Source organism: Monodon monoceros, unplaced genomic scaffold (genome assembly GCF_005190385.1).
Source record: "Monodon monoceros isolate NGI ecotype Baffin Bay Population unplaced genomic scaffold, NGI_Narwhal_1 Super_Scaffold_8, whole genome shotgun sequence".
Lineage (NCBI taxonomy): Eukaryota > Metazoa > Chordata > Mammalia > Artiodactyla > Monodontidae > Monodon > Monodon monoceros.
In genome coordinates this window covers 29,951,373-29,967,500 of record NW_021703785.1, presented here as the reverse complement: position 1 = coordinate 29,967,500, position 16,128 = coordinate 29,951,373, and the positions used below count along the sequence as shown (strand labels likewise).

Here is a 16,128-nt window from a genome sequence, read left to right as displayed (position 1 = left end):
GGGAAAAAAATATATATATTTCCATCCAAAATGCTTTAACTCTTCTCTTTCCGGGTGCCTTAAAGCTTGCCTGTTTCCCTTAGTAACGAAGGTTTTTATAATTCCATTTATTTTTCTGAAAACTAAATGTTGGCTACAGCATGAAGTCACAATAACTCTTGACTCCACGGTGGTCAGAAGAGAGTGACAGGAGAATTTTGTTCCAGCTTCTGGAGAGAGGTTTGGACTCACCTGCACTGTTCGCTGGAGCTATGCCTCAGAAGAGGGGAGCGAAGCCCGTGAGCCTTCCCATCCTGTAAATTCAGCTTTCTCTTCGTGCTGGAAGGTGGGTGGCTGAACGTGTGGGCCCGTCTTCGAAACTGCGGGGAGTCGGAATCCTCTTCAGGGAACGTCTGCCAAGCTGAGGACAGTGGGGAAGCTGGTGGGGTCCCTGGCGGGGAGTCTCCTGGGGAGCAGTCCTGAAACGCAAGAAGTCAGGCCTTTCTTTCCTACACCGATCATGGCAGACCTGCTCAGAAGCAGAGCTCAACCGTGACAGGGTGCCTCTTCTTCCTCCTGAGTCATGACAAACTGTTGTAGGTTTTTTTTGTTTTTTGTTTTTTTTACTCAATCCATGCTGAAGGCTGATCACTATCGCCACAACCCATTTCTTCTGATAAGCAGCTGTAAGACAGCATCCGTAAAGGTAGGCCAGAAAGTGAAAGGGATGATAAGAAGAGGTATTCTTTCCCCTAACCCTTTGTGGTAAAATGCTCTACAGCTACTGTACTGCTCTCACTGTTGCCAGAAAGATGAAAAGAGATCCTGACTGAAAGAGGGTGGAGTCTGTATTTACGTATCTACTGATTTCCGTGACATATCGGTTGCATGTTTCCTGTACTGTCAAAACAATATCACAACGCTTAAATGTCCAAGTCTCATGGCAAAGATTTCAAGAAAATAAAATAAAGCCTGTTAAGTATCTTCCCTCACCATGGATGCTTCTATCTAACTACGTGTTCCCTGAGGTAAAAAATTTTTTAAAAGACATGAAAAACAGGAAATGAATGAAAAGTGAGCTATGCCAGAATGCCTCTCATATTGCATGGGTAGACATCATAAATCTTTCAATTTAGACAAGTATGCTGTTTATACTTTCCAGAACAGGCTCCACTGTTGAAATGTTTAGCTTGATAAACTTTGGTTAGGGCTAATCGACTCATAACTGGACTAAGTCCTCAATTCTACCAACACAAAGTTTAGTGAACATATTTTAATATTTTTCCATTAAAAAAATAGGTTGCATTTGCCTCAGGTTACATGTTACAGGAAACAGGAAACCAAACCTACTGAGAATTGTCTATGAGATAAAGAAGAGCCTAATGTTGCAGTTAAAAGGGTTAAATATGAGGGAGGGGGAAGTAGTAAGAGGAGAGAACAAAAGACAAAAAGATCACTGTATAAGTGCAATAATCATACGGCTCCTTTTTCTATGGCCTTGGATCAACAGTTGCTCAAATATTGTCCCCCAAAGTATACTATCTCCAAACAGTAAAAAGCCTGACAGAGCAGAGTCAGACAGCAAGGGATGTGTTCTGTCCCAGCAAGAGAAATCCTCAGCTGAATAAAGAGCAACATGCTAATAGCCAGAATCTTCTTTAAAATAATAAAGGCTCAAATAGTTACTTTTTAGAAGTCATAAAGAGCTCATAACAAAATAACTAAGCACGCATATCATCATATTAGTGTTGGTTTTTACCAAGTTGCAATAGTAGGCAAAAAGGGAGCTCTGCTTAGATACCTTCTCTGAAGCAACACTGTTGGATCGTTCAAAGCTGTCCACACTTCCAAGCCGACCTCTCATTCTGTTCGCTCCCTGAGTAAAGAGAATAAAATTCAATCGTTCATAGGGTTTGAATTTTTACTTGAAAACTATAAAAGGCAGTTGCCTCTTCATGTTAGCATTACATTGATCCTTTTGGGGTTCGCTCAAATTTGTTGGCAGTATTAACAGCCATTCCAGCATGGCAAAGAGAACTGTCTGCAATCTACTTCCATTACTTCTAAATCATCCATTAGATAACCAGATATTCAGACCAAGCTTACTGAAGTGACTTTGGTTACAAAGTCAAACATTATTCACCCATAACATCAGTGAGAGTCCCATGAACTTGGTGTCACATACAGATAAACACCCATGTGGAAAGTACAGCACAAAAAACCACAACAGTTATAAAAGAAAATGGTTTAATACATACAACCTCCCTACAACCTAGATCATAATTTACATTATAGGATTATAATAAACACAGGTTTAAAAAAGAAAACTGCATCCTAAAATGTATGGATTTAGCTTCATTCATTATTCCATAATGCAAAACTACTTCAATAAAGTCTCTCTAGAAGACTAGATAAAAGTTTGCTTCAATATTCGTGAATTGGTTCTCAATTTTCTTTTCTCACAATTCTTTGGTGATGATCTAAGTAAAGAACCAAAGGGATCATCTCATCTATTTCTCTCTATACTTCATGTAGGGAGAAACTGAAGTCAAGTATTGAAGGAAAGAAGATGGAAAGGCTGGATAGGAACCACATCACATAGAAGGTCTTAAGAGACAAAATACAGACTAAGATGTTCTGTATAACTCTAAAACACATGGGAAAGTTCTAAAAAGAATAACTAGAAATACATCAAGTCAGTGTGACAGTGACTCTCCACAATGAAAAAACGCACAATATTTTTATAGCACTTTACAATTTTAAAGTGTGTCTCCAAACGTTTCTTGGGTTTAATTGGGAGGGGGGGGTTAAGTTTCATTTTATTTTATTATTATTATTTTTTTTTTGCGGTACGCAGGCCTCTCACTGCTGTGGCCTCTCCCGTCGCGGAGCACAGGCTCCGGACGCACAGGCTCAGCGGCCATGGCCTACGGGTCCAGCCGCTCCACGGCACGTGGGATCCTCCCGGACCGGGCCACGAACCCGCGCCCCCCCCCATCGGCAGGCGGACCCTCAACCACTGCGCCACCAGGGAAGCCCTCATTTTAATTTTTAATCAAAGTGATACCTACACAAAGTTTCAAAAGTCAAACTGTGCTACCAAACTTATGATGTTAAGTGGCAATCACCAGCCCCCTCCTTCACATGCTGAATCCCATTCCCCAAAAGCAAACACTTGAAATTACTTATATCAATGCTTCTGTTATTCAGCTTACATTCCTTTTCCTTAATCTTTCCATTTTAGGCACTATCCATTGACTTACTACTCTGGAAGATAAGACTTTAGGATTCTTACTTCATTACCCATCCCCATACACACTTCTCTCTTCCCCTCTTCTCTCAGTAGAGTTATACCACGCGTCGGTTAAACCAATATTTTGTGCTTAGATTTTTACGACCTTGTAAATACTGTTTGCACCTGAGCTACATATTTTACTACTAATACAACTCACATCTTGTACAATTTGTTCTTCATGGAGCTAACAACTACCTCAGTAATCACCAGTTTATTACTACTAATTTATTTATCATTAATCTATTACCAATAAATCTCAATATGGTCAAACATTACATAATCCATTAATTGCATATTTTTCTCTTTGAGCTACCCATTTTGGAGATCTCTGTCTTCCTGCCCCAGTCTGGACTGGTAGCAATTTAGGTTTGCTGAATAGATGTTTCCAGTGTTATCCTTCACCATCAACCTAGAAATATCCTTTGATGCTATTCTATGTTGGAATTTCTGCTTCCTTGAGCCCATGTCTTCCTCTTTTTTAGTTTACTTCGTCATTTTGGTGGGACATATACTCCAGGTGCTTTCTGAGAACAGGAGACTGGGAAGTAAATTATTTTTTCATTTACATGTCTGTAAGTGTCTTTGTTCTATGCTTATATTTTATTAATAGTTAGGCTGAATATACAATTCTGCCTGGAAACGTGCCTTCAGAATATGTAAACATTGCTCAACTGTCTTTCGGTACAGAAGTCGAATGTCATTGTGATTCCTGAGCTGTATGTGTGCCCTGCTATTTCTCTCTGGAACAGAATCTAAGTCAGTCTTTCTATTGTGCATCTTCAGAGCCCATTACATTTTGAAACATGTCCATCAGCTCTAAGAAAACTTTTAAATGATTTCTTTGAAAATTTCTGCATGCATTTTCTTTCTGGAATGCCTACCATTTGGCTTTTGGATCTCCAGATAACTTTTAACCTCGTTCTCTTATGTTCTATTTCTTTGTCATTTTGCTTTACTTTCCGGAAGTTTTTTTTCAACACTAGTTTCCTAGCCTTCTACTGAATTTTTCTTTTTATGTCCACAGTCAGAAAGTTGTAAGAGTTCTTTCCTGTTCTCCATGGACTCTTATATTTATGGTATCCTACCTTGTTTCACAGAAGCAATGTTTATTCTTATCTATGTATATCAATTATAGTTTTCTATTTCTGGTGGCTCCCTAAATAACAACTATATCAATCATAAAACAAACAGCTGCATCTATACTACTGAATGCTTACCATGTGCCATGTACTATGTTAAACATTTTACCATGCATTACCCCCTTCATCCCCACAACAATTCTAATGAAGTAGGCATAGTTTTTTGGCTCAATTTTACAGATAAGGAGACTGAAGTTCTTACAGATTAGGTTGCCAATGTTTACACAGTTAAAGGGCAGAGCAGCAATTTGAATTCAGGGAGTACAACTTTAAAGTGAGGTTCTTGAGCTCTCACTCAATACTACCTCCTGAAGATAGAGCTTTGTGAAAAGTAGAATTACAAATAAAACCAATTAACCTACATTGGTTAAGGGTTATTTTGCAAATGTCCCAGAACTTGATGAAGGCTCTTTCAGTTCTTCAGTTCTATACTATAACCTGACATACTTCCAGCAATAAACCATACATTTACCTGATAAATTATTGGGTTCGTGTGTGTGGAAAAGAAAAATGGGCCATGTTGCTTTCTGCTATTTTTTAGCTGCTACTTACATGCCAACCTGCCTGGTTATCTCAAACAGGTTATTTGGTCACAATAGAGAAAGCAGTCAGATGGATATCAAACAACTTCCATCATTAGAAAAACACTTAAATGACACATATTACTCATAGGAGTGTTTTATCCATGAGTTTTTCTTACACACAAAGAAAAATAAACCTACTTTAAAATTATACTCTACCAAAATCATTAATTCACACACTTCAACAAGTGAGGACAATGGCTATTACTCTGAAGAGAAAGTGAAATGAGGACTTACTCTTCTTTTTTTATAAATTTATTTATTTTTGGCTGTGTTGGGTCTTCACGGCTGTGTGCAGGTTTTCTCTAGCTATGGTGAGCGGGGGCTACTCTTCATTGGGGTGCGCGGGTTTCTCACTGCGGTGGCTTCTCTTGTTGCGGAGCACGGGCTCTAGGCGCACGGGCTTCAGTAGTTGTGGCTCGAGGGCTCTAGAGTGCAGGCTCAGTAGTTGTGGCGCACAGGATTAGTTGCTCCACAGCATGTGGCATCTTCCAGGATCAGGGCTCGAACCCGTGTCTCCTGCATTCGCAGGCAGATTCTTGATCACTGCACCACCAGGGAAGTCCCTTGATGACCGTTTTCTAATGACTTACACTTTATATTAGTGAATATTTCTCTTTTAGAACTATAAACATATATTAATAAATATATTAGGAAATGGTCCTCTTTTGGAAAGCTTCAATTTAAGAAAAAGCAACAGGGAATGCCCTGGTGGTGCAGTGGTTAAGAATCCACCTGCAAATGCAGGCGACACGGGTTCGAGCCCTGGTCTGGGAAGATCCCACATGCTGTAGAGCAACTAAGCCCATGTGCCACAACTACTGAGCCTACAAGCCATGTCTACTGAAGCCCGCATGCCTAGAGCCCATGCTCCGCAATGAGAAGCCTGCACACAGTAACAAAGAGTAGCCCCCGCTCACCACAACTGGAGAAAGCCTGCGCGCAGCAACGAAGACCCAACGCAGCCAAAGTAAATAAATTAATTAAAAAAAAAAAAAAAAAAAAAAAAAGCAACAAACAACCAGAATACAAGACTCTGTCTTTTCACCTTTGCGCAGATAGCTTTTTCAGTTTAACTATATTATGATTTGGTAATGCATGTGTCAAGCCTTTTTGCCTTGGACCCACTTTTTAATTGCTAATGAGCTAAGCTTTAAAGCATTTTAAAAATGTATCCTATTTCATAAACAACTATAGTTAGTTAAATAAAATATTCTGACTTTTCAAAATAGCAGCAGTTATGAGCCAAACTATGACCGGAGTGTCAATTTTCTCCTATGTCACTCAGAGAGAAAAAAATAAACTGACAAGTTTCAGAAGTACGCAAAAACCCTTTACTATGTAACCTTTGATACAACATGGGTAGCTGCCAACCTTCTCAAGAAGTCCATTCTGCTGCATGTGGTACAAGTAAGACCTTGTTAGGTCTAAGACCTTGTTAGGTCACATAATTTGTGGTACTTACCAGCACTTTGGCACACAAAAGCTACAGTATCCACCTTGACCAAAACAGGTTGGCAGTGCCCTTGCTGAAAAGTCATTACAGCCATACAAAGCTATGTAAGCAGTACTTCAAAGTCAGCCATGCACGTACTGTGCAGAATGCCAAGGTACTCAGTGGGATAAAGAGCGTCACACTCTAAATACCCTTGTGTCCTTTTATAAATGACAGAGGTTTCAGAGCTTACCACTGCTGTATGTACCAGCTCATACCTACAGTGTGATATTTTCCTAATATACTGACATTACACCCTCACGGTAATATGACCTAAGCAGGTATGAGTATGCCCGTTTCACAAGTGGAGAAACAATGGCTTAGAAAAGGTAAATAATTTGTAAATAAAGGTAAATAAATATAAAACCTGCTAGGGCCAGATCTGGAAATCGGATCCTCTGACCACCTACGTAAACGATCTTTCTACTAAAATTCTCACTGAAAACCATAGGAGAGAGGGAGAAAAGGAGGGAGGGAAGGAATGAGCGAGAAAGAAAGAACATAACTGATTTATAAATGTTGAAGATGAGGAGGTAGGAGAAGTTTATGAAAAGCTGCATTAACACACTTCCGACAAATCTTCTAGAGGCTCTTTTCCTAAATTGTTTTCTGCCAATAAAATAATAGCATTGTCAAATGACCATGCTCGCTGCAAGGCTTTTGTTAGAATTAACAAGAATCTCAATCATCAACAGAAATTACCTATAAAAGTATTTTGAGTTCTAGCAAAGAAATAAAAATAAGAACACCAGACATCACAAGTCACTGTGTCCCAATGCACTACTGCACTTGACTTTCTTGCTTTTAACACTTTTGAAGATAACAGGTAGTTATTTTGTAGACTGTATCTCAATGTGGGTTTGTTGATGTTTCCTCAAGATTAGTTCCAGGTACTGCTCCTTTGGCAGGAATAGCACAGAAGTGCCACTGTGTTCTTTGTATCAGTGGCACAGGATTTCAATTTGTCCCATTGCTGAAGATGTTCAATTTGATCATTTGATTAAGGTGGTGCCTGCCAGCTTTTTCCATTGTAAAGTTACTATTTTCCCCTTTGTAATTAATAGGTATTAATTCTACCCAGTAAACATCCTGATCATGATCAAATTTCCAATGTATTAATTTATTTTTCCTATCAGAATAGACTTCTAGTTTCCTATCTTATACAACAAGTCACTATCTGTTGCTATCATTTATTTTGATACTCATTGTCTCAGATGTCACCAGTGGAAGCCCTTCAAGGTTTTTATGTCTTTGTGACATCCTGTTACCTTTCTTTGAGTATTTCCTTACTATCTAGAACACCACGATGCTCTGGGCTTACCTTCTACATTCCCTATAGTTCTGGAACTAGCCATTTCTCCCAGGATCATGGTTCCTTCTTAAAGAATGATATATAGAAACCAAAATCTGAGTGCCAGGGCTCCCCTGGTGGCGCAGTGGTTGAGAGTCCACCTGCCAATGCAGGGGACACGGGTTCGTGCCCCGGTCCGGGAAGATCCCACATGCCGTGGAGCGGCTGGGCCCGTGAGCCATGGCCGCTGAGCCTGCGCGTCCGGAGCCTGTGCTCCGCAACGGGAGAGGCCGCAACAGTGAGAGGCCCGCGTACCGCAAAAAAATAAAAAAAATCTGAGTGCCAGACCTAAAATCTGGGTCATCCAACCAGGCTTAATTTATTATCTGGCACGTATAGGAAAACTGTTCTCAGCTCCTATCAATGGACAAAGTCAGGGACCGTAGGCACACATTTACTGACACACGCATATATTAACACATATACATTACATAGAACATAATATATGTAATTCTATTGCTCAAAATAGAAAACCAAGATTCCATACTGCTACCTCTGAGTTGAATCCAACAACACAGAACTCATTCTAATTTCCTCCCCTTTCATATTTGTAATTCCCTTCTCCCAGAATCCCACTATCCTTAAACATTTACATATTTGATCAGTTCCCTGTGTGTAACCCACCTCCACGATTGACACCTCACACTCTCCTCACGCCACTCAGCTCCAGCCTCCCCACCCATGGGCACCATCCTTGTATTGGGCGCCTTGAATGCTTTCTCCCCTCCACTCTGGCTCTGAGCCATCCCTCTGCAGGATGTCCTCTTCACCGGCTCTCACTCCACTTCCAGAAACCAGGTTGCCCCCGTAGGCTGACACCCTCCTCACCGCACTCTGGTGTCCACATGCTGCACTGGGTCACCCCCATACAGAGCAACCCATACAGGCTCTGTCCCCCTGTGCTGAGCCACTGTGGCTTCCCTGCCTTACAGACCCAAGACATCTACATTGCTGTGTCTCGTCTAATAGCGTTAGGAGTGAATTGCTCAGGAAGGGGAAAATGAAGAGGAAGAGAAATAATTTTGCTTATTTTTAAACAGAATATATAAATTCACTGAATGGAATACACGCATGTCTGTTAACTTATACTAACTATTTTCAGCATTCCCTATCAGCTCCTAGGAATAAGTGAAAGAAGGGCTTCTTTATAACTTTATGTGGCAAATGATAAAAAGTTCTTAAAGGACTGGCCATCAATATTCTATTATTTCCCCTCTCCTATACATATATCTCAACTGCTCAAATCCAGATATCAGAGGCACCAGAATAAATCTAGATCTGAAAATGAGACTTTTGTTGAGAGATTATTTTAAATAACTGTTAACTAACTTAAAGTTATCTTAAATTTTTTTTAAAGGAAATGTTCGGTGAGCCAGTTGAGAATGAAGCAGTTAGAAAACACAGACATAATTAATACCTTAAAGAGCCTCAGTTTAATCTTACCCTTGAGAAGATATTTTCCAGGGAGCTAGTTAAGGATCTCTTAGCTTTATTTTTCAGAATGTCAAGTTTGAACCTTCCACTGCTCGTCGCATTTTCTGGGATTGTACTATTTGAAATAGTCTATGGAAAGAAAAACATACATTTTAGGTTGGAAATACTCAAGGTTAAATGAAGCTTTAAAGACAGGCTTATGGCTAAGCCACTAAAAAGCATGAGAATTCTTCTGTAGCTCTATTAAGAAGTAATAATTTAGGTTCCACATCGTGAACACACAGATTGTAAGCAAAAGAGATTAATTTTTAATATTGTAAGCAATAAGAAAGACAGAAATAAGATCTTTCCTTTATGTCTTTCCTTTCTGCTAATATATTCCTGCTGCATTTAACAAAAACTAAACTTGAGATGCCCATTTTTACTGCTGTTATTTTGATTAACAACTATAACCATCCCTTTCCAAGTTACATACTTTATATCCAAATTACCAAGGAAAACACAAAAAATTGGTTTCAAAGAACAAAGCATCTTCTAGTAAAGCTGGATTCTGCTAATGCCTTTGTTATAATTCCATTTTCATTTGTGAGTGAGTCATTTATCTTTTCAGTCGACAAGTATTCACTGATAGTACTGAACTGTATGAGAATCTACAATGTGTCCACCATATGAGGTTCTCTAAATATTTTATCTTATATAGAGATAAAAAGCTACTATGTATATTACATGGTTCTTAGTGCCAGGAAGCTTCCAAGAGAGAAAACTCATCCTTTGCTTGGGGAGGAAATACGTTCACTTGTAGCAGTGACACAAAGCAACGCATAAGAATCAAATATGGAACCATGAGTTATGGGTCTCAATGGTCAGGAAGAAAAGGATACATGGGATTCAGACAGGCAGAAAAAAGGAGGTGAAGACTTTCCCAACACTGGGGATGGTGCTGGCAAAATCATAAAGGCTGGGATGCTCACGCGACAGGGTGTCAGTACAGGTGTTTGACTAAAACAGAGGGAAGTAGTGGAAAGTGGGAAAGTGAAGCTGGAGATAAAACCTTGAATGGTCTTAAGTGCTGGATGATTAGGAAGAATCACTGATCACAATTTACAAGCAGAGGGGCATCACTGTGAAACTAATGTTTTGGGAAGATTTATGTGAAAGGACTGTTCAAAAATCACCTAAAGGACTGGGAAATCAGAGACTGGAAGATCAGATTGAAGGCTTCAGGACAGTCTACGCAGGAGGCAATAGAGGTCCATACTGGAGCTGGCTCCAGGTGGTCATCTAAGGAGTTACTGATAAAAGAAACATGATCACAATCAAAAAGGAAAGAAAACAATAGATAGAGATGTGAGCTGGACTGGGCTCGGGCTGTGTATAAGGACTGGGTTGACTCATCATTCTAAGGCTTTGAGATGAATGACACAACGAAAATAGGGAAATCGTATTGGCACTTAGCACAATGCCTGACATAGCAGCTACTCAGTGAATACCAGGTGAATAAATGGAAGGAAGAAAGGAAAAGAGGGAGCAAGGGAGGGAAAGAGAGAGAGGCAGGGAGGAACTTAAGTATACTGACAGGAAAACATACACAATTTGTTAAAATCTCCTCTGTGATCTTGAACGCCCTCCATCATATAGAAAATGCATATCACTCCTCACATACTGCCTTCAGCCTTCTGGTCAACATGACTATCACCACCAACGACTGATTTAATCAAAGCCATGAACAGATTTTAGTCTTTATGTTTCTTTTTTTTTTTTTTTAACAAGATCTACTTTATTTTTTTTTACATCTTTATTGGATTATAATTGCTTTACAGTGGTGTGTTAGTTTCTGCTTTATAACAAAGTGAATCAGTTATACATATACATATGTTCCCATATCTCTTCCCTCTTGCATCTCCCTCCCTCCCACCCTCCCTATCCCACCCCTCCAGGCGGTCACAAAGCACCGAGCTGATCTCCCTGTGCTATGCGGCTGCTTCCCACTAGCTATCTATCTTACATTTAGTAGTGTATATATGTCCATGCCTCTCTCTCGCTTTGTCCCAGCTTACCCTTCCCGTTCCCCATATCCTCAAGTCCATTCTCTAGTAGGTCTGTGTCTTTATTCCTGTCTTACCCCTAGGTTCTTCATGACATTTTTTTTTCTTAAATTCCATATATATGTGTTAGTGTACGGTATTTGTCTTTCTCTTTCTGACTTACTTCACTCTGTATGACAGACTCCTTATGTTTCTTGACCTTCCTATGTCATTGGACATTGTTGATCTTCTTGCTTGAACTCTTCTCCTACCTTGGTCATTCACCATAATAAATCTTTCTACCTCATTATTCCCTTTCAGTCTTTATCACTGGCTCCATTTTAATTCACTCATTGCCTGAAATGTGGGTGCTCCTCAGAACACCCTCCTTCGACTTCAAATCTGTGACAAAGTTCATAGTCTTCCACATTTATAATGTCAGCTCAAATTCTATGAGCACCAAATCCATTATTCTAATTAAATCTCACACTTCCAAAATTGAATTCTTATTTCTTATTTCCATCTTTCGCCCCGCTCTTGCCTTCTTTCTGTATTCCCTAGCTATTACATCTAATTCCTCCAAATCTGAAACCTTGAAGTGTCTCCCAGCAAGCCCCTCTCTCTTCCTAAACATATCTATCCAATCAGTCACTAAGTCCTAAGGATCATGCCTCCCAAATTGCTCTTGACTCAGTCCCTCCCTCACATCTCCAGGGCTCCAGTTTACCCTCTCTCTGAGACAAAATACATTTTTCAAGACGGAATCATTCAATCTATTTGTGTCCCAGTGTTATCTCTTGTCTGGTACATACTTATAGCTCTGTGCCAATCACACCATATTCCATATTTTAATTCATTTGATTGCATGTTGGTTTCTTCTTACAGTTAGAGCTGTCATTATTCATCTCTGTTGCCTAGTACATAGTATGCACTTGATAAATGAATCACTTCTCACGTATTCTATTACCAAGGTCTCCTAATTTGAGAATGTGACTTCAGTCCTAACACTGTCAACCCCCTTACCCAACCAGCCACACATCTGATCCTCTCACGCTCTTACCTGAAGTCCTTTAGTGACAAAGTCTGATCTAGCGCTTAAGGCTGTTCATCATCCCACTGCTGCCTAGCCTTCCAGCCTTATTTCCCCATAATTCCCATGCAAACCCTAAAAAAAACAGTATGTCCTTGAAGGGCTCCAAGCAGTAGGTCCACTCATGGTTACAAAGTTACCACTTAACTTTGCACTTAATGTTCCTTTCTTAAAACACAATTCCTTGGGAATGTAAATTGATACATCCACTATGGAGAACAGTATGGAGCTTTCTTAAAAAACTAAAAATAGAACTGCCATACGACCTAGCAATCCCACTACTGGGCATGTTATACCTGGAGAAAACCATAATTCAACAAGAGTCATGTACCACAATGTTCATTGCAGCTCTATTTACAATAGCCAGGACATGGAAGCAACCTAAGTGTCCGTCGACAGATGAATGGATAAAGAAGATGTGGCACACATATACAATGGAATATTAGCCATAAAAAGAAATGAAATTGAGTTATTTGTAGCAAGGTGGATGGACCTAGAGTCTGTCATACGGAGTGAAGTAAGTCAGAAAGAGAAAAACAAATACCATATGCTAACACATATATATGGACTCTAAAAAAAAAGTGGTTCTGAAGAGCCTGGGACAGGACAGGAATAAAGACGCAGATGTAGAGAATGGACTTGAGGACATGGGGAGGGGGAAGGGTAAGCTGGGGCGAAGGGAGAGAGTGGCATGGACATATATACACTACCAAATGTAAAATCGATAGCTAGTGGGAAGCAGCCACATAGCACAGGGAGGTCAGTTTGGTGCTTTGTGACCACCTAAAGGGGTGGGATAGGGAGGGTGGAAGGGAGACCCAAGAGGGAAGAGATATGGGGATATGTGTATATGTATATGTATAGCTGATTTACTTTGTTATAAAGCAGAAACTAACACACCATTGTAAAGCAATTTTACTCCAATAAAGATGTTTAAAAAAAAACCCACACAATTCTTCAACTGTTCTGATTAGAAAGCTTTATCTCCCCTAAAACTCCAGCTCCACCCCCCACAAAAATCTCTTCCTCTTGAATTCTTTCATTCTTTCCTCTATCCTTACTCTTCATTCCAGCTCCAAAGCAAACATGTAGCTACTTCTGTGTTCACTGAACATTCTTTTAAAAAGCCATATTGTTATACATGTACTACAATGTTCACTGCCACACTATTTACAATAGCCAGGACATGGAAGCAACCTAAGTGTCCATCGACAGATGAATGGATAAAGAAGATGTGGCACATATAAACAGTGGAATATTACTCAGCCACAAAAATGAATGAAATTGAGTTATTTGTAGTGAGGTGGATGGACCTAGAGTCTGTCATACAGAGTGAAGTAGGTCAGAAAGAGAAAAACAAATAGTAAGCTAATGCACATATATGGAAGCTAAAAAAACAGTACTGATGAACCTAGTGTCAGGGTAGGAATAAAGATGCAGACGTAGAGAATGGACTTGAGGATGTGGCGGGGAAGGGGAAGCTGGGACGAAGTGAGAGAGTAGCACTGACATATATACACTACGAAATGTACAAAGGATGGCTAATGGGAAGCAGCCGCATAGCACAGGGAGACCAGCTGGATGCTTTGTGACGACCTAGAGGGGTGGGATGGGGAGGGTGGGAGAGAGGCTCAAGAGGGAGGGGATATGGGGATATATGTATACATATATGATTCACTTTGTTGTACAGCAGAAACTAACACAACATTGTAAAGCAATTATACTCCAATAAAGATATAAAAAAATAAAATAAAATAAAACCAATAGGAATTTTAAAAAGCCATCTTGTTGCCTCTATTATATGTATCTATTTATGTTTGCATTCCCTTTTGGATTATTTGAGCTCTTCTCTGTAGGCTACGTCATTATTCACGTCTTTTTTGTCACCATTATCACATAGCTTGATTTATAGAAGGTTCTCTAGAAGTGCTTGTACAATAAATAATTAAGGAATCACTTATCACACGATATGTGGTTTGTTCTGAATAGAGTGAGATTAAGACATAACCTGAATTAGTGTTATCAAGAGGTAAATATGTCATGATTTCTTTAGATGTTGCTGCCAGTGGTCTTGCTTTACCCACATGCAGCTGGGAACACATTCTAAACCACGTGCACAAAAATATCATCCCTTAGTTTGCAGCCAGGGTAGCCGTTTCCATGACATTACTGCTTCTTTGCATGTCTGCTCTTTACCACTCAAGGCTGTGTAAGTTTTTAATGAAATAAGATGTTCATATGAATTTGAAATAAAATAATGTATTAATATTACTAAAAATGTATGTTCATTCTAAATCATGAGCATTTATTATTACTGGTTTTCTACCAAAACTCACAATTTTTTTTACATTTTAAAATCATTACTATTTTATCTCAATGTGCCAATGTTTGCTACAATTTCCTATAAAACTTCTAAAATGCTGGGAGGGAAAAATGACTATTAGGGCTTAGCCCTAAAGATGAGAAGACAAAGGAAAGAAACTCCTTTTACATCTTCTGTGATATTTTGACTGAATATATGAAAAAAACAAAAATAGGTCAACTAGACAACATCTCACCGATGGGCCTTCCCCAATATGTATGTGTGTCCTCTGCTTGGCTTCGCACAGCTGCCTCAGATGTAAAATCACAAGTTCGTTTTCCTCCTGGTCATTGACTGCCTTCATTTTCTGTTGAACAGACAGACGGAGAGCACATTATGGCAACACAGCTTTCATTGTTTTACTTTACCCTCATTTCGTTTTATCTGTCTGGCAGACAAACGTAAGTAAAGCTAAGCATTTAGCCGCTCTTAGAAACAAAAGTAACAGTGGCATTGTAGTAACTCTCCAGTAGTACAGTAGTATATCTATGTTTAACGTCAGATAGAGAAATGGAAAAAGGAACTCACAGAAACAGGGTCCAATTCTCATTCCTTATACCTTACTTGTGAGGACTATAAATAATGTTACCTGAACTCGTTCAAAGATGTCAGCTTGCTCGTTATCTGTCAGGGACGAGAGATGCCTCTGTATTACCAGCTTGGCTCTTGGCGGATAGAGACCTAAGGGAAATGATGGGGATTGGTGTTAAACAGATTCTAGCCACAGAGATCAAAATGTGTATGTATGTGTGTGTGTGTATATATATATATATGTATATATATATATATATGTATATATGTATATATAAAATGCACTGCAGCTTGTCCCTTCACCAGCAGGCTCTGAAGTTAAATCTTTTCAAGGAGATGTGTTCCTGCCTATGACAGACCTTGGAACACTACAATAAAATGATTAAAACAAAATGGAAAACCTCCTCACCAAAATCAGTGGCCCTCGTCAGTAATCTTGAAGTCAGACTTATTAACAAAAAATGTCTACATGATACCAAATCAACAGCATAACCAGATACCATTGAATATACTAACAAACTTAGCCACCCTAGAAACTCATAGGTGAATACTAGCCTTGGCCAAAATCTCTAAGCTTAAAACTTGACATTTAAAAAAGAAAGAATAGCTACTAATATTAAAAAGTAGAGCTAGAGCTTACACAGGAAGCTCTCCCCCTCATACAGGTCTTGGTAATAAAACCAAGGCATCATTAGTTTTTGTTTGTTTGTTTGTTTGTTCTTGCGGTACACAGGCCTCTCACTGCTGTGGCCTCTCCCGCTGCGGAGCACAGGCTCCGGACGCGCAGGCCCAGCGGCCATGGCTCACGGGCCCAGCCGCTCCGCGGCACGCGGGATCCTCCCGGACC

At 39.7% G+C, this 16,128-nt stretch overlaps 1 protein-coding gene across 9 annotated transcripts in view; it reads right to left on the bottom strand.

Annotated features, from left to right (window-relative positions):
* Positions 1 to 16,128, bottom strand: part of TBC1D4 (TBC1 domain family member 4) — a 244,517-nt gene that overhangs the window by 47,244 nt on the left and 181,145 nt on the right. For all 9 annotated transcript variants that reach the window (XM_029210504.1, XM_029210502.1, XM_029210503.1 and 6 more), the window contains 5 exons: positions 15,340 to 15,431; positions 14,947 to 15,057; positions 9,284 to 9,403; positions 1,781 to 1,855; positions 232 to 458 (listed from right to left, as the gene is read on the bottom strand). In XM_029210504.1, the coding sequence (XP_029066337.1) occupies positions 232 to 458; positions 1,781 to 1,855; positions 9,284 to 9,403; positions 14,947 to 15,057; positions 15,340 to 15,431 (625 nt within the window). The remainder of the gene's footprint in view (positions 1 to 231; positions 459 to 1,780; positions 1,856 to 9,283; positions 9,404 to 14,946; positions 15,058 to 15,339; positions 15,432 to 16,128) is intronic.